At 57.7% G+C, this 18,348-nt stretch overlaps 1 protein-coding gene across 4 annotated transcripts in view; it reads right to left on the bottom strand.

Moving 5' to 3' along the window:
- Positions 1-6,332: 6,332 nt before the first annotated feature.
- Positions 6,333-18,348, bottom strand: part of SBF1 (SET binding factor 1) — a 53,051-nt gene continuing 41,035 nt past the window's right edge. The window contains exons 15-42 of one of the 4 annotated variants that reach the window (XM_035127179.2): positions 17,756-17,868; positions 17,235-17,384; positions 17,066-17,134; positions 16,770-16,937; positions 16,415-16,677; positions 16,128-16,300; positions 15,959-16,032; positions 15,618-15,813; positions 15,299-15,435; positions 14,996-15,171; positions 14,016-14,158; positions 13,719-13,926; positions 12,579-12,775; positions 12,356-12,493; positions 11,806-11,892; positions 11,442-11,519; positions 10,909-11,093; positions 10,640-10,816; positions 9,913-10,014; positions 9,652-9,837; positions 9,346-9,472; positions 9,129-9,259; positions 8,742-8,975; positions 8,332-8,445; positions 8,019-8,236; positions 7,838-7,925; positions 7,611-7,742; positions 6,333-7,519 (exon numbers count right to left, since the gene is read on the bottom strand). In XM_035127179.2, coding sequence (XP_034983070.2) covers positions 7,421-7,519; positions 7,611-7,742; positions 7,838-7,925; positions 8,019-8,236; positions 8,332-8,445; positions 8,742-8,975; positions 9,129-9,259; positions 9,346-9,472; positions 9,652-9,837; positions 9,913-10,014; positions 10,640-10,816; positions 10,909-11,093; positions 11,442-11,519; positions 11,806-11,892; positions 12,356-12,493; positions 12,579-12,775; positions 13,719-13,926; positions 14,016-14,158; positions 14,996-15,171; positions 15,299-15,435; positions 15,618-15,813; positions 15,959-16,032; positions 16,128-16,300; positions 16,415-16,677; positions 16,770-16,937; positions 17,066-17,134; positions 17,235-17,384; positions 17,756-17,868 — 4,163 coding nt within the window. In that variant the 3' untranslated portion in view covers positions 6,333-7,420. The remainder of the gene's footprint in view (positions 7,520-7,610; positions 7,743-7,837; positions 7,926-8,018; positions 8,237-8,331; positions 8,446-8,741; positions 8,976-9,128; positions 9,260-9,345; positions 9,473-9,651; positions 9,838-9,912; positions 10,015-10,639; positions 10,817-10,908; positions 11,094-11,441; positions 11,520-11,805; positions 11,893-12,355; positions 12,494-12,578; positions 12,776-13,718; positions 13,927-14,015; positions 14,159-14,995; positions 15,172-15,298; positions 15,436-15,617; positions 15,814-15,958; positions 16,033-16,127; positions 16,301-16,414; positions 16,678-16,769; positions 16,938-17,065; positions 17,135-17,234; positions 17,385-17,755; positions 17,869-18,348) is intronic. The other 3 variants (XM_035127182.2, XM_035127181.2, XM_035127183.2) reach the window with 3 other exon arrangements.

Consider the following 18,348-nt stretch of genomic DNA (forward strand, 5'->3'; position numbering starts at 1 on the left):
AATTATACAAATTTAATCGGGCTTCCCATGCTTCAGACTCAGAAGGCCTAGCCATAGTCACTGCATTTCTATTCAGTATTAACCTGATCGTATCCAATAATCTATTATTATCTTTCTACTTTCAAGTCTCTGAGTTGTTCCAGCAAGCATGTTTAACCAAACAATATAGATTCTGTGTGAATTTATGCCTATATTTCCCTTGTAAGTTAGCACTGGCTCTTCGCACGCTGGTATCTTGCCAAGTCAGTCCAGAACTCCAAAAGTCCCCCTCACATCTAATGTCTTATCTCTGGCTCGCTCCCCCTTTGGCTGCTCTCGTAGCCAGCTTTATCTCCAATATGTCGGACTGATTTATAATGCGTCACATCTCAGAAATTTCTTGACAAGTTTCCAACTGTTATTGCTTCTCTTTAATGTCCATAAGTTAGGGAATTTTTAGCCACGTTCCAAGTGAATCCAAAAATATAAACTTGGATTGTTTATAATTTCAGTTCACACAGTTTATATATTTAAGAAATCATATTGTCTCAATAAATTTTCATATTTCCAGTCTTGCTTGCTTTGTAAGTATTATACGGTTCTTCTGGGAGGAGTTTTGTTAAGTAAATAGTGAGGCACAATAAAGCACAATTATAAAGTCCCCCCCCCCCCCCGCTCTGTCACACATACCATTTCTTGCTCTGCTGTAAACATTCCTCGGTTATCTTTTATTTTCTCAGTGGCTAGGCTTAGCAGAATAAATCTTCCTCCTTTGTCTGAAGCATGTCCACAATTTAAATCCAATTTTTCTCTAAAATCTTGGAGCTTGGTTCGCTCGTAGAATCAGCGTCCAGGAGATCCAGACTCCCACGGGTGCTTTTCATCCAGTACCCCCAGCCCCTCCTTCCTTGCGAAGTCGAAGCTGGTTGATGAGCATGTGTGGATGAGACTGCATCTTCCCGTACTCCCGGGAAGATTTGGGGAGGCTGCATACTCCCATTACAGCCTCTAATTACCCCCTGGGAGCCAGAGAGATGGTATTTTCCAAGTGGAAGCCTATGCCTGGAAAGCAGAATTGATTGGCTGCAAGAGTGGGAAGGGAGATGCCTTGGTGGGAGGCAGGAGAGAGTCTTCGTTGTTTTTCAAAAAGTATAGCCCGTTTTTTACCATTTAGGTCTGAAAGTTGGCGTCTGTCTCAGGAGACAATGGAGGAGGGCCTTTGGAGGTGAATTCAAACTGTTGGAGGGTTGCAGCGCCTGCTGTGGCTGGAGAGACCGACTTGGGAGAGATGTTTAGTTGCAGCTGGGGCAGATGAAGGCATCCGGTTGTGCTGGGGCAGATGCACATGGGCATTTCTTGTCTCTCCGCTTGTCCCAAAGTCTGGAAGTGGCATGCAAATATATAAAACACAAGCAGTTTGGGGGAGGGTCGTCTTAATAGTGGCAGCTGCCCTGTGGAGCACCCTCCAATCAGATGTCGGGGAGAGAAACGAACTTTTAAAAGACAGGTGAAGGCAGCCCCATATGGGGAGGTTTTTAATGTACAGTGGGACCTCGCAAGACGAATGCCTCGCGCAACGGAAAACTCACAAGACAAAAGCGTTTTGCGATGTTTTTGGTGACTCGCAAGACGAATTCTTTTTGCAGGGTTTTATATTCATATAAATATTTATATTTTATGTATTTTGTGTTTTTATCTTGTGATTTTATCTTGTGAACCGCCCTGAGACCTGTGGGTATAGAAATTAAATGCATTAGGCTAACACCATTCAAATGACACTTCCAGTGATTAACAGATTTAACACGTTCTGTTCATTGTACCATCTGGGCAAACCTAACAAGATAGCTTATCAATCACGCTTACGGAGACCCATTGTTTGGGAGAAACCCTGCCTGAACCTGAATGGATTATTGCCTAAGTAGCATCACACTCCAGGGATATGGTAGCTGTGGTTTTTGGCCATTCCTCCATGTGATCGCTGTTGCATGCTGACAGCTTCTTGGAGCCACAGATGAGCTGAGTGCAAGCAGGGGAGGACCATTGGTAACTACCCTGAAGGAGCACATCTGTGCTGGCTTGATCTGGTCCACAGAATGGAGGATAGCAGGATCGCCAAGGACATGCTCTGTGGGGAGCAGCCTTCCAGCACCAGACCCATTAGCAGACCAAGTCTGTGACAAAAATATGTCTGCAAGCGTGATATAGAATCCTAGAGTTGGAAGAGACCACAAGGGCCATCCAGTCCAACCCCCTGCCAAGTAGGAAACGCCATCAAAGCATTCTTGACATATGCCTGTCAAGCCTCTGCTTAAAGACCTCCAAAGAAGGAGACTCCACCACACTGGCAGCAAATTCCACTGCCGAACAGCTCTTACTGTCAGGAAGTTCTTCCTAATGTTGAGGTGGAATCTTCTTTCTTGTAGTTTGAATCCATTGCTCCGTGTCCGCTTCTCTGGAGCAGCAGTAAACAACCTTTCTCCCTCCTCTATATGACATCCTTTTATATGTTTGAACATGGCTATCATATCACCCCTTAACCTTCTCTTCTCCAGGCTAAACATACCCAGCTCCCTAAGCTGTTCCTCATAAGGCATCGTTTCCAGGCCTTTGACCATTTTGGTTGCCCTCTTCTGGACACGTTCCAGCTTGTCAGTATCCTTCTTGAACTGTGGTGCCCAGAACTGGACACAATACTCCAGGTGAGGTCTGACCAGAGCAGAATACAGTGGTACTATTACTTCCCTTGATCTAGATGCTATACTCCTATTGATGCAGCCCAGAATTGCATTGGCTTTTTTAGCTGCTGCATCACACTGTTGACTCATGTCAAGTTTGTGGCACAAGACTCCTAGATCCTTTTCACATACACTGCTCTCCAGCCAGGTGTCTCCCATCCTGTATTTGTGCCTTTCATTTTTTTTTCCAAGTGTAGTACTTTACATTTCTCCCTGTGAAGGCTGGCAACATCAACCCCACCATGTGAGAATCCCTTGCAGGCAGCCGCAGTGCCTGGAGACAGGCAGGCAGGTCGTGAGTCCATAGCAGTGACGAGAGGATGAATGACCCCTGGGAGGAGCAGAGAGAAGAAGTGCCAGGGTGCGGGTGCCTTCATCTGCCCCAGCTGCAACTAAACAAGCCTCTTCCACATCACTCTACAGCCACGGCAGGTGCTGCAACCTCGCAAAAATTTGACTTCACTCCCAAAGGCGCATTACTTTATTGTTTCCCAAGACAGATGCCAACAAGGTTTCCCAGAATCCCAATGGATATGGGTGATTATTGTCATTTTATTAATCATAATAAAGCATTCAAAAACCATTTTATAGAGTATTTTATTTAGAAATTACAATTTTCTTGAAAAAGCAGTTAATTTATCATTTCTGGGCATAAGAGGAAGTCTCCATACCCTACTGTGTGAGTTGCTACATTTTTACCGTTGACCGCTTCATTAAGAAACTAGTGCATTTCCCTGCTTTGCTCTCTGGCCACTGGAGGGACTGTGGCACAACTGCTTCGACAGCAGAGCTTTGGACAGCTTGACACTGGCATTTGCAGAATGTGAGCCTCTCTTGAAAGGGTCCTTTGCAGAGAGAGACGGATGCCTTTAAGGGGTGCTGTGCTTAGGATAGCACACTGGTGTAACATACACAGCAGCCTCCCCTCCCGCCTCAGCCAGGTCTGCCTCCAGACCCAGAAGGGGCCATGGCTGGAGGCATGGGTCCCCTTGAGGAGTTGCTCCTCCCCAGCTGGGCTTAAGCCAGGCGTCGCCCCCCCCCCCAAAAAAAAACTCCCTTAGGCACTTGCTTCTTTTTCTGCCTTTTGCTGCTGCTGCATCTGTGAATGGAGCTGTTTGAGAGAGGCAGGAACTGTGATTCGATGTTTGTGTTCCAATGTGAGTCACATGCACTCCAGCATTTCACAAATCCCACCCAGGACACCCACTTTTTCTCACAGGAAGGCTCAGTGCCTGAGCACCCACAGCACCAGATGCTGCTGAATCAGGCTCAGGTGGCCAAGCCCTTTGCAGGCAGAGGGTTCCCCCAGCTCAGTCCCCAGGAGCCTCTCCGGCTGAAAGGGGAGGGTGGGAAGGCAGCAATGGAAGCACCCCCTCCCCACCCACTGCCAGGTCCCATGTTTAGCCTGAAAAGGAGACCAAGAGACATATTAATGGGAGGTGTCAATCGAAGATTGAGGAAGCACCAGGGGGAAGATCAGAAACCAAGGATTCAGGTGGCAAGAAGGGAGATTCTGGCTAAACGACAGGAAGAACTTATTTATACCCTACCTTTTTATCCTAACAAGGACTCAGTGGCTGTGTTGTTAACAAAAGTGCAAACATCTGTTTGTGTATTAAATTTTATTTAATACATACTTTAAATCTATTCAATTAAATATACTAATTGTGTGTTTTAACTATATTGCAAATACTTTAATTAAAGATTTGGAAATTTAATTCATCTTGTGGCCCATGGGTTCAGTGTCAAAGTACCCTTGTAGTCCACTTGGCCTGAGAAGTTGGACCACCCTGGTCCAACTTCTCAGGGCTTTGGACACTATATAAGTGTGCAAGAACTTGACCCACTAGCAGATGGGAAGCCAGTGTCGGTCTCAGATAATAATAATAATAATAATAATAATAATAATAATAATAATAAATTATTTATACCCCACATATCTGGCTGGGTTTCCCCAACCACTCTGGGCAGCTTCCAACAGAAAAATAAAATACAGTAATCTATTAAACATTAAAAGCCTCCCTAAACAGGGCTGCCTTCAGATGTCTTCTAAAAATCTGGTAGCTGTTTTTCTCTTTGACATCTGATGGGAGGGCGTTCCACAGGGCGGGTGCCACTACTGAGAAGGCCCTCTGCCTGGTTCCCTGCAACTTGGCTTCTCGCAACGAGGGAACTGCCAGAAGGCCTTCAGTGCTGGACCTCAGTGTCCGGGCAGAACGATGGGGGTGGAGACGCTCCTTCAGGTATACTGGACCGAGGCCATTTAGAGCTTTAAAGGTCAGCACCAACACTTGGAAACGTACTGGGAGCCAATGTAGGTCTTTCAAGACCGGTGTTACGTGGTCTCGGTGGCCGCTCCCAGTCACCAGTCTAGCTGCCGCATTCTGGATTAGTTGTAGTTTCCGGGTCACCTTCAAAGGTAGCCCCACATAGAGCGCATTGCAGTAGTCCAAGCGGGAGATAACTAGAGCATGCACCACTCTGGCGAGGCAGTCCACAGGCAGGTAGGGTCTCAGCCTGTGTACCAGATGGAACTGATAGACAGCTGCCCTGGACACAGAATTGACCTGCGCCTTCATGGACAGCTGTGAGTCCAAAATGACTCCCAGGCTGCGCACCTGGTCCTTCAGGGGCACAGTTACCCCATTCAGGACCAGGGAGCCCTCCACACCTGCCCGCCTCCTGTCCCCCACAAACAGTACTTCTGTCTTGTCAGGATTCAACCTCAATCTGTTAGACACTATCCATCCTCCAATTGTCTCCAGGGACTCACACAGGACACACAGGTTGGTGGTGTTCTCATCCCTGAGCAGCCCCAGCATTCTGCACCAGCTGAAGCACCTGGGTCAGGACCAAGGGCAGCCCCACGCACAGCCTGCAGCAGTAATCCAGTCCTGAGGTGACCAGCGCATGAACTACCTATAGTAGTCAACTATAGGAATGGCTGATAAAAGGCATGCCTTGCCATAGAGGCCACCCAAGTCCCCCGTGACAATGATTCAAGGACATAGCTGTTCCTTTAGGGCAGGCGACTGGCCTGTCTCCCACATCCAAGCACCCCCCACCCACAGTCCCCCAAGCCTCTGTCTGCCAAGGCTTTAGTCTCAGCTGACCGGCTCTCATCCAGTCCACTGGTCCTGGTCTTTCCCTGGTCTTTCCCAGCCTCTCCTAAATCAGATGCACTGGGGAAACCGAGCTGGGCAGCACCAGCAGACTGAGGAGCCCTTCCTCCCCAACTCCCTACAGCTTCATCTATGCTAGAGGTTCCCTTTGAAAGCCTCCAAGAGAGGGAGCAGGTGAGGGAGGGTGGCCCTCGCGCCTCTCTTTCCTGCTAAAGGCCCTCCATCAGGCAATGCTGGCCAGCCCAGTCCCCAAACCAGCTCTGACACCACATGGAAATGAATTGAGATCATCCGTCTGCTCCAGAAACGCCTGAAGTTGCTCCACCACCTTCATCCAAACATGGAGTGTTGGCAGCTTAAGGAGAAGGGGCGGCCCGGCTTCTTTCACCCCGCCCTGCCAAGGAGCGCTCACCCCGCCCTGAACCCAACCAGTCCCCCCACCCGGCTGGCTTTCCTCTGCCAGGACAAGCTCTTGAGAGGTGCAACAATCAACACGTTGTGTATTTCTTTTTTATTATTAAATTCCATTAGTTTTTCTCCCCCTCTCCATATATTTTTTCCTCTAGGCACAATACAATACAAGAACTCTGCAGGTTTGACACAATGTACAGAAACTTCAGTAATCTACAACTGCTCAAGGAAGTTACAAAACCCTCCGATGCACACCAGCCACAACCGTTATTGTACAAATAAAAAAGGGGGGGAGGCAAAGGGGGCAGCTGGGGCTCCAGACTATGTACAACGCTTCAGGGACAGGAAAGGGTGCCCCTTTGCCTTTGAAAATGTGGAGGGTGGGGGCTGCCAGGCCAAACTGGAGCTCCAGGGGAAGGAACCCCGTCTGCTCTGGCAGGGAAGCAGGCTGCATGATCTGCCTTGGGGGGGGGGGTCAGTGCAGGACACACAATTGCAGGTGCTGAGCTGCCCCCAACAGCCAGCCCCCAGCCTTCTGCAAGGATGCCACAGAGGGAGCTGGGAGCGCAGCAAGACACCCGCCCCTCGGGGTGGGGGGGAGCCTGGCCAACCCCGCTCTTCGCTTGGTGCTTCTCCCCAGGACAGAGTCCCTTTCCCCCCAGTCACAAAGAACTGCAGGGGAGCTTGTGGTTTGCAAGGGGGAGGCAAGGAGGGCCAGAACCCCCACCCCACCCCACCCCTCTCCCCCAATGTCCCAGAGGCGGGACAGGGGCGCTGGAGGCCCTAACACTGTTTCTGCCCCCCTCCGCTGCTCCAGGTCACCAAGCTCCCCACCCCTGCCTTCCCTGGCAGGGGGCACCCCTGGGCAGCCAGTGGGGCTAGGGAGGCGGCAACAAGGCGGTTTGGCACATCTGCCACAGCCTGCGGGTGCTCATGGGGAAAAACTGACGGTGGCCAGACCCATCTGCTTGGGGGGCCCTGCTGGCCACGTCACACCCCCCAACCTGACCTGCCAATGCACCTGAGGCAGAGGGAGCAGGCGGACCCCATCTCCCCAGGGGGTCCCAAGGGGGCCTCTTCTATGCGCCCCACAGCACCTCTTCCAGTCCTGCCTGTCCTGGTCCAGCTCTGGCTTCACTTGCGGAGGCCTAGAATGGCGGCCTCAGGGCAGCCTCAGGCGTCAGACAAGCAGCTCTGGATGCGGTCGATCCACTGCTGGGCCAGCTGCACATCCTGGGCGCAGAAATAGTAAACACGCTTTGTGGTCTTCACCTGCAACGAGACAAGGGGTGAGCGGAAAGGTCTGCCTCTGGAACCCCAGCCTTCCTCCCCCCTTGGGCAGCCGTGGGGAGAAGCCACTCACGTCAAAGAAAGCCTTCTCCTCCACCATCTTGGGGGCCCCCATGGTGGGGGTGCCTGGGGTGATGGACTCCACCTCCGCCAGGTCAATGACGCCTTTGCACTCCAAGTCCAGGCGGCTGTCGTAATATCGCAGCTGCAAGGAAGGAGGGCCACAGGTCAGTGCCCCCAGGAGAAGGCCCCCCCTTCCCCATCCCCCTTCCCCTTCCCCACCTGCAGCCACCCACCCACCTGGTGCTTGGTTTTATCCAGCACAAACCAGCGAGGCTTCCAGGGCTTCATGAAGGCTCCTTTCTTGTACAGTGTCCCCTCATAGGACCTGTGGAGGGCAGAGGGGGTCAGTGGGGGGAAGGCGGGCAAGCAGAGACCAAGACCTCCCTCCCTCCCCCCCCCCAAGGGCCGTGTCTCGCACCGATTCTCGCTCTCCGCCGTCTGGAACTGGCTGTAGAGGGTGCTGGTGCTCCTGCGGCCTCCCTGCTTCCCACTGGAGGGGGTGGAAGCGCTGCTGCTGTCGCTGTCCAGGCTCAGGTTGAGGGTGGAGCTGCCCCGGCCGCTCTCCTGCAGGTAGACCCCGAAGGAGCGCCTCTGGTGCGACAGGCTGGAGGCCATCAGCAAGGAGCCAGCCGCCACCTGGGGGCAAAGGAATCTCCTCCCGTCAGAGGGTGGCTCTGCGCAGGGTGGGCACAGCCCCCCAGCCCCTCAGCCCCCCAGCCCAGAGCCCTTACTCTGCCGCTGGGCTCCGCCGGCACCTCCGACCGCTGAGAGGCCTTTGCTTTGTCCCAGAGGTCCTTCCAGCGCTCAGGGACCTGCCCCAGCTCCATCTCCAGGTTCTGCAGCTCCTGCAAGAGACAGAGAAGGGGCAGTTGGGAGGCAAAGGCAAAGGGGTTCCTACAGCAGCAGCAGCAGGCTCCTCTCTCTGCCCCCAAAATAGATGGCCGCTGCATGTTCTCAAGCTCACCTGCCTTGAAGGAAACAAGATTCTCACGGTGACTCCCAGCTTTGATTCAAGGCGGCCAAGAAACGGCCAAGAAAGGGAAGAGCTGGGCCAGAACAAGAGCAGGCCCAGTTGCCCTTGTCCTAGCTGCACCCCCTGCCCACAGCTCCCGCCTGCTTCTCGCCCAAGGCCCCCACTGACCTCCAGCAGCCGTGAGATGGCGTCTGGCTCGGTGCGGCTGCGGTTGTCATAGCAGGGCCAGACGATCTTGCGCCGGCTCTGCGGGGCGCTGGTGTCTGGCTGGGCGGCCTCCTCCACGGGGTCCGCCTGGCTCTGCACCAGCTCCCAGTCGTAGGAAGGTCCTTCCGACAGGGTCTCCTGCGTGTAGTAGTCCCACACCTTCAGGTTCGAGACGTTGCTGTACGGGCGCAAAACCTAAGGGCAGGCAAGGCAAGAGCCGAGGAGTCACTGCCCCAAAGGCCACGCTTGGCACCCGCCAGTGGCACCCAAGGCAGGGAAGCCTTTGGCCCCAGCACCCACCCACCAGCCAGGCCCCACTGCCCCCGACCCACAGCTGCAGCTGCTCACCTCCCCATCCTCCGGGGCATACATGTAGTTGAAGAAGGCCGGCGTCTTCTTGTTCAGCCGATCCAGGTAGTCCCAAACGGACCGAAAGAGCTGCGGCCCCTTGCGCTCCCCTTTCTCTTCGTACAGCAGCCCTGCCAAAGAAGCACAGCCTTTGGCTCCTGCCACTGTCCCAGGGGCCACAGGGGACCCCCTTCCCCAGGCCCCAGGGGCTCCTTACCCAGCTCCAGCCGCTCGTAGTCGGAGTCCAGCAGGAAAGTGCGGAAGCGGCTGGAGACCGAGTGGTAGCTGAGGAACTTCAGGTAGTACTGGCTGAACTCAAACTCCATGGGGAACTGTAGGTGGATCTGTGGGGGGAGAGGCAGCAGGAGAGTGGGGGGGGCAGGAAGAGGGTTAGAGCTTGAGGTGTCGCCCCCCCTGGAAGCATTTCTGGGGTGTGTGTGTGTGTGACCAGCACACCTCACCCCAGGGACAAGGAGGGCTGGGGCAGCCTCCCTCCCCCAGAGGCTTGGACTGCTCTCCTCACCTGATGCACACAGTCCAGGAACTGCAGGAAGATGGGCGTGAATCCGCTGCTCTGGCTGGCCAAGGTCTGTGCCCCTCGGTGGCTGAAGCGGTGCCCAAAGGAGAGCCACTCCTTCTCCACCAGCAGCCGAAAGCCCTCCATGGTGCGGTAATAGGGGTCCGACAGGAGCTGCACCAGAGACACCACCTGGGGGGCAGAGGAGGGGGTCACGGCCGGCCTCCGGGGCAAGTGCTGGGGGGGGGGGGAAGGAAGGAGGCTCACCTGGGTGGTGATGTCCCAGCCGTCCTCCAGGCTGACCAGCACAGAGGAGCCTGTGTCCAGCAGCTCCACCACCAGCACGGAGATCTGCAGGATCTTGTGAATCTGTGGAGAAAAGCAGGATCCCAGAAGGTGGCCGAGGCATCGCACCTTGAGCAAACAGTCCAACATGCACAGCAAGTGCCAACCTCTCCCTGACCTTCAATGGGACAAATCTCTCGCAGAAGCTCCTGCAGACCCACCTCAGAAACACCCAGAGCCTTCCTGGCAGCTGCAGGCTGGGAAGCCACACTCTGCTTTCTGCTTGCGCAACACCCAGCCTCCCCGCCACTCCACTGGGAAATATATACCTTCCAGATACCTTTCTCTTGACCACTTCCTTTTAATTTACTGCTCTTTTAACCATTTTACTAAACTCCTGAGCTTGCTAAGCTCCTCCAGTTCTGCATCACAGGAAACCTGGAAACGGCCCCCTGCCTGCCTGGCCCAGGAGCTGTGGATGGACAAGGTGGTTCCTGTGACAGAAACAAGACTCAGCAGCCAGGGCCTTCTTGCAGCTCCAGGGCCTGGCAAGTTTCTGCCTGCCAAGTCTTTGCTGACCTCAGAAACGGATGGACTTTGTTCCTTATCGGGCGAATCTCAAGTCCTCCTCTGCCTTGACCTCTCTGGAGTCTTTGGGACCAGGAGGATGGAGGCGACTGCAGCCGAGAACGTCGGCCTGGCCACTGACCTGGATCAGCCACTCAGACTCCTCCAGGGAGCGCAGGTAGGTCTGGCCGGGCTCGGCGGAGGGGTTGCCCGGCACACAGGCCTTCATCAGCTTCTTGAAGCTGGTCTTGACTTGCCGGGCGTCAAACACCTCGATGGGCACCACCTCCCAGTGCTGCAAAGGGTCCGGCTTCACGCCCTGGATGCGACCAAGAGACACCATCAGGAAGGGGCCCCACAGCCCCCCTTCCCAGCCGCTGCCTCTCTGCTGGGCACCCAAGAGAACCATACCCGCAGCTGGGACTTGTCTCCGATGATGTAGAGGGAGGCGCGATGCTGGCGCAGGAAGCTGACCTCGGAGGGGGCCCCATTGGCTTGCGTGCTCAGCAGCTCCTTGCCGGCCAGGCGGGAGCCGACCTCCATGTTGAGAGCATAGCTGCTCATGCGCCCGCTGGCGCGGATGCTGCCCCATTTGCCTACAAGGGAGGGGGTGTCAGGTGGCGCCCAAGACTCCGCTCTCTCCTGCAGGCTGACCCTGGAGCCTGCTGCCCCCCTCCCAGCCAGAGCTCTAGGCCAGGGGAAGGTGGCCCCAGCCATACCCACCCAGGAGACGGGACGCAGCGGCCCCGGCCAGCCGATCCTTACCTAGAAGGGGCCAAGAGGCAGGCCAAGCCAGGCGGAAAAGCATGCTGTGAGGCTCCGGAAGGGTTAGCACAGAGGGTGGGTTAGACTGCCTGCCTGCCTGCCTGCCTGGGGGTGGGCACCAGTGGGGCGAGTTAGCAGTGTGAATGCCATGTCCCGGAGGTTAGTGCCCCGTACTGTACCTCGGGGGGAGAGGTGTCCCTTTGTTGCCAGGCTCTTGGGGCTGGAGAGGGTAATGAGCCTACCTCTGTGACCTAGGGCTGAGAGAGGACAGGACGGAGAGGCATCTCAGCAAGGGTGGGGGGGGGAGGAAGAGAGGGAGCAGCGATGGATGGCAGACGGATGTTTGTCCCCAATGGAGAGGGCAAGACAGATGGGCAGGCAAGATGGAGGGACGCAGCCAGAGGCGGCGGCTGTGAGCAACAGCCCTGGGGTGGCCGGGCCCCCTTCCGTCTGCTGGCTGATTGGAGAAGGCCCAGCCCAGCCCCCCAGGAGCCAGACGGCCCTTCCGTGGCTACTCTACGGGGGCCGCACGCAGCATCTCACCTCCGCGGCTAAGTGGCCCTTCGTCCTTCCCTCCCATCACCTGCTTCATAAGAGATCCCAGCCTGGGCTGCCGCTTCTCAGAAGAATCTGTAGCACCAACAGAAGGTGGACGTTCCACACCCAAGGAAAGCAAACCAGCCCCAGAGCTGCAAGGCCTCTTCTCTCCCTGGGTCGTCCCCACCCAAAATCCGGCAGGGACCGGGGGGGGGGGCACTGGCCCCTCCCACAACATGCCCAATGGCCTCTCCCGGCAGAGCCAGAGGGCTGCTTGGCTCCAGAGGGCCGGTTGGGGCTCTTCTCTCCAGGATGGCTCAGACAGACGACAAATGGAGGGGGGGGGGCTGATGGGGATGGCAAGGGCCCTCGCTGGCTGCTCCACCAGCAAGGATGGTATGGAGGCAATACAACAGCTGCACATGGACAAGACTCACCTGGGCCTGTGGCCCCATGGCCTGGCAGTCGAGGGGATGCTCTCTCCCGCTGCACGCCCAGGACCCCACCTACCGCAGCTGCCTCTGAGCCCAGGGCAGCCCCCCCCCCAGGCCCTCACCTGAGCTGCTCATGTGGGCCGAGGTGAAGCCACTGAGCGTGTTGCGGCCTCCACTGTCGGCGTAGTGAGGCATGGAGTTGATGACGGCCTGCAGGTACTTCTCTTGCTCCAGGCTGGTGGAGTCGGCCTGAGAGGGACCTGAGAGGAGCAGCAGGGAAGGAAGGGGTCAGCCTCAGGGCCTCCTCGGGAGGGAGGGAGGGAGGGAGGGGGGAGGCAGCTGTACCTGTGGCAGGAGCATTCTGGGACTTGAAGAGGCCCGCCATGCCCTTCCCATGCAGCCCGCCTGAGCGCAAGAGGACCGCCTTGGTGCGCGAGTTCCGCCAGCAGACCACCGGGAAGCGGTTCTGGCGGTAGCAGCGCGAGATCCGCTGGATGGCATTGTCTTGGATACTCTGGGGGACAATGAGCAGCCCAGGGTAGCTGCAGGGAAGAGAGAGAGGGATGGGTGGAAGGATGGAAGGATGTAAGTTATTCTTCTTAAGTATTATTTTAGAGAGGAAGAGGGGGTGCGGCTGTCCACCGAAACACTTCTGTGCAACCTCCTGGGTGGTTATCTCCCAGTCAAGAGGCTCTGGGTCAGGACTAGCTTCCAGAGTGGACCCCTCTGCCCCAGAAGGCGCCGTGCGGCCATTTCAAGAGGCAAAACGGAATATGCAGCCCCACTTCCCCCCACCAAAAGCAGGGGCCCCACCAACAGACGGGGCCACAGTTGAGAGAAGGCCAGGAAATAGTGGGGCTGAGGAAGAGGAAACAGGGCATGGGCAGAAAACATTTCCCTGCAGAGGCGGCCTGTTCCCTGATCTGGATTGGGGCCTCAGAGTGCAGTCAGAGGAATCAGGCAGGTGGCCAGAGAGCCCCCCCCCTCCTCAAGAAGGGGGAGCAGGGAGGGGGCAGAGCATCCCCAGCTGGAGGAAGAAGCTTGGACCATGGACACAGATACACCCCCTGGCATCCAGTCTGTGAATCCCCCTTGTCAGAAGCCCAACTCGCTCCTTTAGGGTGACAGATGGACGGACTGTGGGCGAGTGAGGAGCGCTAGGTGCCCTGTCCCTGGACCTTCACAGGGAGGCTAAAGGAGGAAGGTGCAGACCCCTCTTCTAGCCCAGAAGCCCACTGGCTCAGAGAACCTGCTGCTGAACTCCTCCTGATCCCGTGCCCAGACTCTGAATCCCAGGTCTCCCCTCAGCTGCCTGTCTGGCAAGCATAGCTGCCAAGTTATCCCTTTTTAAAAGGGATTTTCCCTTATGCTGAGTAGGCTTCCTCGTGAGAAAAGGGAAAACTTGGCAGCTATGCTGGCAAGGGCCCCCCATGGAGACCCCCCCCCCCGTGCCCTGCCCATGTTCTGGGCATCCTCCCCACTCACCTCCGACAGATGGCGTACATGCGGTTGACCGTGGAGATGCGGAAGGGCTCGTTCTTGGAGCGGGTCAGGCTGTTGCTCAGCGTCCCCAGGCCCAGGCGCTGGTAGTCGCGGCAACAGGCGCGCTCTACTAGGTGGCTCATGGTCATCTTGTCCGAGGGCCGGATGGTGGTGGACGGGGTCAAGGTGCTGCGGTCCACTTCTTCAGACACTGCAGTCAGCCAGGCAGGGTTGGGCAAAGCTCAGGAAGAGGACCCTCCACCCCAAGCAGCCCCCCCCGGGACCCAGGGCCACCCATACCTGAGATCTCGTCCTCATTGTCCTCCAGGAAGTGCTGCTGGTTCCCCCGCGCCTCCCAGGGAGGGGGCGTGTACTTCTTGCGCGTCACATACTGGCGGCCAATCGTCCTCTTGGCGTTCTTCACCAGGTTCCTGGAGATGGTCCTAAAGCAGGAAGAGGGTGAGAGCCAGTGAGCTCAACTGCAGGCTTGGTGGGGGTGCAAGAGAAACCCCGTCGTCAGTGCCTCCCCCCACCCCCACCCCCAGCCAGCAGGAGCAGAGCAAGGCAGAAGGTGGAGCAGCTGTGGGGTGAGGGGTGAGGAGAGGGTGAAGGCCAGGAGAAAGGGCAGCGCAGCCCAGCCCAGCCCTTCTAGGACACAGAAAGAGGGAGGGAGCTGTTTGGCTGGCAGGGGGGCCACACCAGCCCCAGCAGGCAAGACGGGGAGCTGGATGGGGCAGAAGAAAGCTGCTCCTTTCAGTCTTAAGCAGACCCTGGAACAGCAGCCAGCCAGCGCAGGCTGGGGAGAGCCACATGGGGACAATGTCCCCCTGTACCCCAAAAGGGCCCCCAAGAGTTGGAGAGGACAGGGCACTGGCTGTGGGACGGTGGTAGCAGCAGCAGCAGGCGGGAGGGAGGGAGGGAGGGAGGCGCCTCTGGGGGGCCGGCTGCAGCCCCTGCTCCGTGCCCTGCTGCCTCCTCGTGTGGCTCAGGGGCCCCAGGGGCCCCAAGGAAACAACACCCGCCAGCAGAGCTTGCAGCATTGCTGCCTCCAACTGGGCGCTGGTCACTAAAAAGGCACCACCCACCAGGGGGCGGGGGGTTCATCTCAGAGGCCAGCGAGACACTCACATGGGCCGCAGGCAGGACAAAGCCTGAAGCCAGAGACCCTCTAGGGAGCACCACCCAGCCCCACCCAGTCAGAGGGTCCTGCTTCTGAAGGGGGGACCCCCAAGTCTCCCTCCCCCAAACCTGAGCTATGCTCCTTCGGCACCTGCTCGCACCTGAGTGACGGGTTCTTCTCCTTGACTTTGGGCTGCAGGGCAGCCTTGCTCAGGTGGCCCACTGTGAAGGCAAAGGTGTCGGAGGCCTGCTGGGGGTAGCGCAGCTTATTGAGATGCTTCCGGAAGGTCTCTGCGCTCTCAGAGGCCACCTCCTCGTCAAAGGCAATGCGCAGCAACTGTGGGCCAAGGCAAGGCAGGGTCAGGTCTGGCGGAACTGGGCCAAGCTGACCCCAGCTCAGAGCACGGCTGCCCTCCTCTTGGGAGGGGCTCCGAGGTGCCTCCCCCCCCTCCCCCCGGGCTCACCTGGAATGTGCAGGAGCGCAGCTGGAGCTGAGCGCAGCCCTCCGTGATGAACTGGTCCACCTGGGCCTGGACTGTGATCTTCTCCTCTTTGGTCAGGGAAGCGATGGGGAAGGAGCGGACCACCACCTGCTCCCCGACTGCAGAGAAAGAGGCAGCGTCAGCCCAGCTGGCGGCTCAAAGCTAGATGGGCGGCTCTGCTGCCAGAAGGGAGCTCAGCAAGTCCCCCAAGGACAGGGCCGGCCAGCAGTGAGAGCTCCCTCTTTCCCTCCCCATAATAATGATGATGTCATTACTGGGATCCCTCCCACCTGGCTCTCACCTAGTGGATCTGTTGGGGTGCCCTTGAAGATGACGCGGTAGGTGGTGAGGAAAATGGCGCCTTCGGCTGGAAGCAGGGGGGGTCCTCCCCCAGCCCCCCCAGATGCCTCTTCCCTGCCATCCGGCATGAGGTAGACGCGCAGCCCCTCCATCACGCTCTCTTCGCCCATCAGCAGGCTGGGCCGGAGCAGCTTGGGCTGCAAGAAGCCAAGCGGGAAGCGGGGATGGAGCCAGGGCTGGGCAGGAATCTCCCTGCCCTGACCCCACAGCTCCTCGGAGGAGCCCCTGAGTGGAACAGCCCCTCCCCACCCCACCCTTCTTGCTCAGGACCCCCACCCTCACCTTCTGTATTGGGGGGAGCCTCTTGCTTTCCCTTTGCACGGCATCCAGGGTCTCAATGTGCATCTGGACAATGTCTGGGGGGAGGGAGGAGGGCAGGGTCACAGGCGGAAGAGAGAGGAGACCCCACTGACCCCACTCGGCACCAGAGGGTGGGGGGCAGAGCACCTACCGGGGATCATGACATGCAGCCCCTTGAGGTGCTCGTTGGTGACGCCGCTCTCGGTGCAGACCTTGTCCACAAAGCGGTTGATGAAGCGCACCACGTAGTTGGCCACGTCCGAGCTCTCTGCCTCCTCAAAGCCACTCTCCGTGTCGTAGCTGTCGGCCACGCTTCCTGCGATGCTGGCGAGGCAGAGGGGAGGCTGAACTCCTCTGGGGCCAGGACTGCCCTCCCCACGGCCGAGACGCCTCCTCTCCCCCTCCTAGGTGCCTCCCCGGCCGAGCCCCACAGGCTACCTGTTAGTGATGAAGCTGTTGCTGACGCTCTCGGCATCGCCCAGGCCGGAGCCGCGCAGGAGCCGGTTCTTGCTGGTGTCGAGGGGCAGGAGCAGGTAGCTCATGCGGTTGGCGTAGTGAATGGCCTGGCTGAAGACCGTGCTCTCCTCCTTCTGGATCAGCTCCTGCTGTTTCTCCCGGCTCACAGTGGGCCACAGGCGACATTGCTCAGCCGCAATCTCCAGGGCCGACTTCTCCTCTTGCGATGGCCCTTCCTCATTTGCCTGGGAGGGGGAGCAGGAAAACCATTGTCCACAGCCCACGGGCACACACCGCCCCCGCCCCAGGCCCCCTTCTCCCCTGCTTCTTTCCTTACCTTCTCCACGTGGTTCTCCCCCTCGTCCTCGATTCCCTCCAGGTACAGAGCCCGGATGTGGTTCTGCACGTCAGAGTAGAACATGGCCTCCCAGAACTGGATGTTGGTCCACACCAAGTGCTCCTGCACACAGCTGTAGGCAAACTGGGTGATCCCTGGGCTCAGTTTCTGGGGTGGGAAGAGGAGGAGGAGGCAGCTTGCGTAAAGGCCACAAGCTCACTAGCCCAGCCACCTTCATCTTGGGCCAGCTTGGGCCCAAGGGAGCCCTCTCCCCACCAGGCCCAAGGGCTACTCACGCGGCAGAAGGCAGTCACCAACGGCAAGAGCGCAGCCGCCACCCCATGTTCGTCTGAAGCACTGCAGTCCTGAGGCGGACAGGAGGGGAAGTCAGCATGGAACCCCGGAGAGTCCAGAGCCTCCCCCCCCCGGCCCGGCCGCTCCCTCCCTCCCTGGGCCCCATCCCACCTGCAAGCAGCAGTTCATCATGCGGACGATGAAGTCAAACTGCTGGTGGTCCAGCACCGCCCGGTTCTGCTGCACGTGGAGGTTCAGCTCTTGGGTCAGGCAGTGGCGGGCAGCCCGGCTCTTCATGGCACGGAGGACGGCCGGGAGGAGCTGCAAGGCGGCAAGAGCAGCGCTGAGGTGGGGGCCCAAAGGGGCGAGGCCAGCCCACCCTGCGCTGCCCAGGGACCTCCCAAACACACACACACACACACACACACACACACAGTACCACCCCCCCACCAGAGTGAGGCTCCAAATCGTCCATACAAGAAAGCTGAGAGACAGAGGGGGGGGGCTGGCTTTTCATTTCCCACCAACTGCAAGGGGAGGTCTGGCAGCACACGGAGGCCCCCAAGTGAAACCTGCCAGTCAGTGGAGAAGCAATGAAAGTGGGCAGAAGGAGAGAGCCAGAAGAGCTGGATTCTGCCTCCTCCGCAGGCCCCTCTTGGGGGAAAGGGGCTGGAAGGCTCCCAGGAGCTCACCTTCTTGGCCTCCAGCATCTTGCTCTCAAAGACATAGGAGATGCAGTTCCTGACCACCTCCAGCCGGCGGGCGCTGTTGGCCAAGATGATGCCATTGCGGTCCATGATGGCCCCTGGGGGGAGAAGGAAGATGCCCGTCCCCATCACGGCCCCTTCCCTGCTGCATCTTGGACACACCCTACATGGGGGGCAGGAAGAGGAGCCTCCGCAGGGCAATGGACAGAACCACAGGGTTCTGCAAGGCTCAGGGATGGAAGAAGAGGGCCAGCAGGCCTATGAGGCTGCCATGGCCTCCTCCGGAGATCGCAAGCACTGGTCCTTTCAGAGCCCTGGTTCCAAGTCAGAGGCCCAGAGAGAGGCTCCGCTGGCACTCCTGCTCCTGACCACTCTCCAAGGGGCCAGCGGCCATCCAAGGAGCAGACAAGCATCTCCAGGGACCACAGCTGCCAAGTCTCCCGTTTTTAACGGGAAACCCCCGTTTTTAAAGCCATTTATCACTGTTATCCCGAATGGCGAAATATCCCGTAATTCCCCCGGATTTTCAAAGCAGCTCCTGCCGGCCAGGGAGGTTCCTTCTGCGCATGTCTGGACAT

Source organism: Zootoca vivipara, chromosome 10, assembly GCF_963506605.1.
Source record: "Zootoca vivipara chromosome 10, rZooViv1.1, whole genome shotgun sequence".
Taxonomy (NCBI): Eukaryota; Metazoa; Chordata; class Lepidosauria; order Squamata; family Lacertidae; genus Zootoca; species Zootoca vivipara.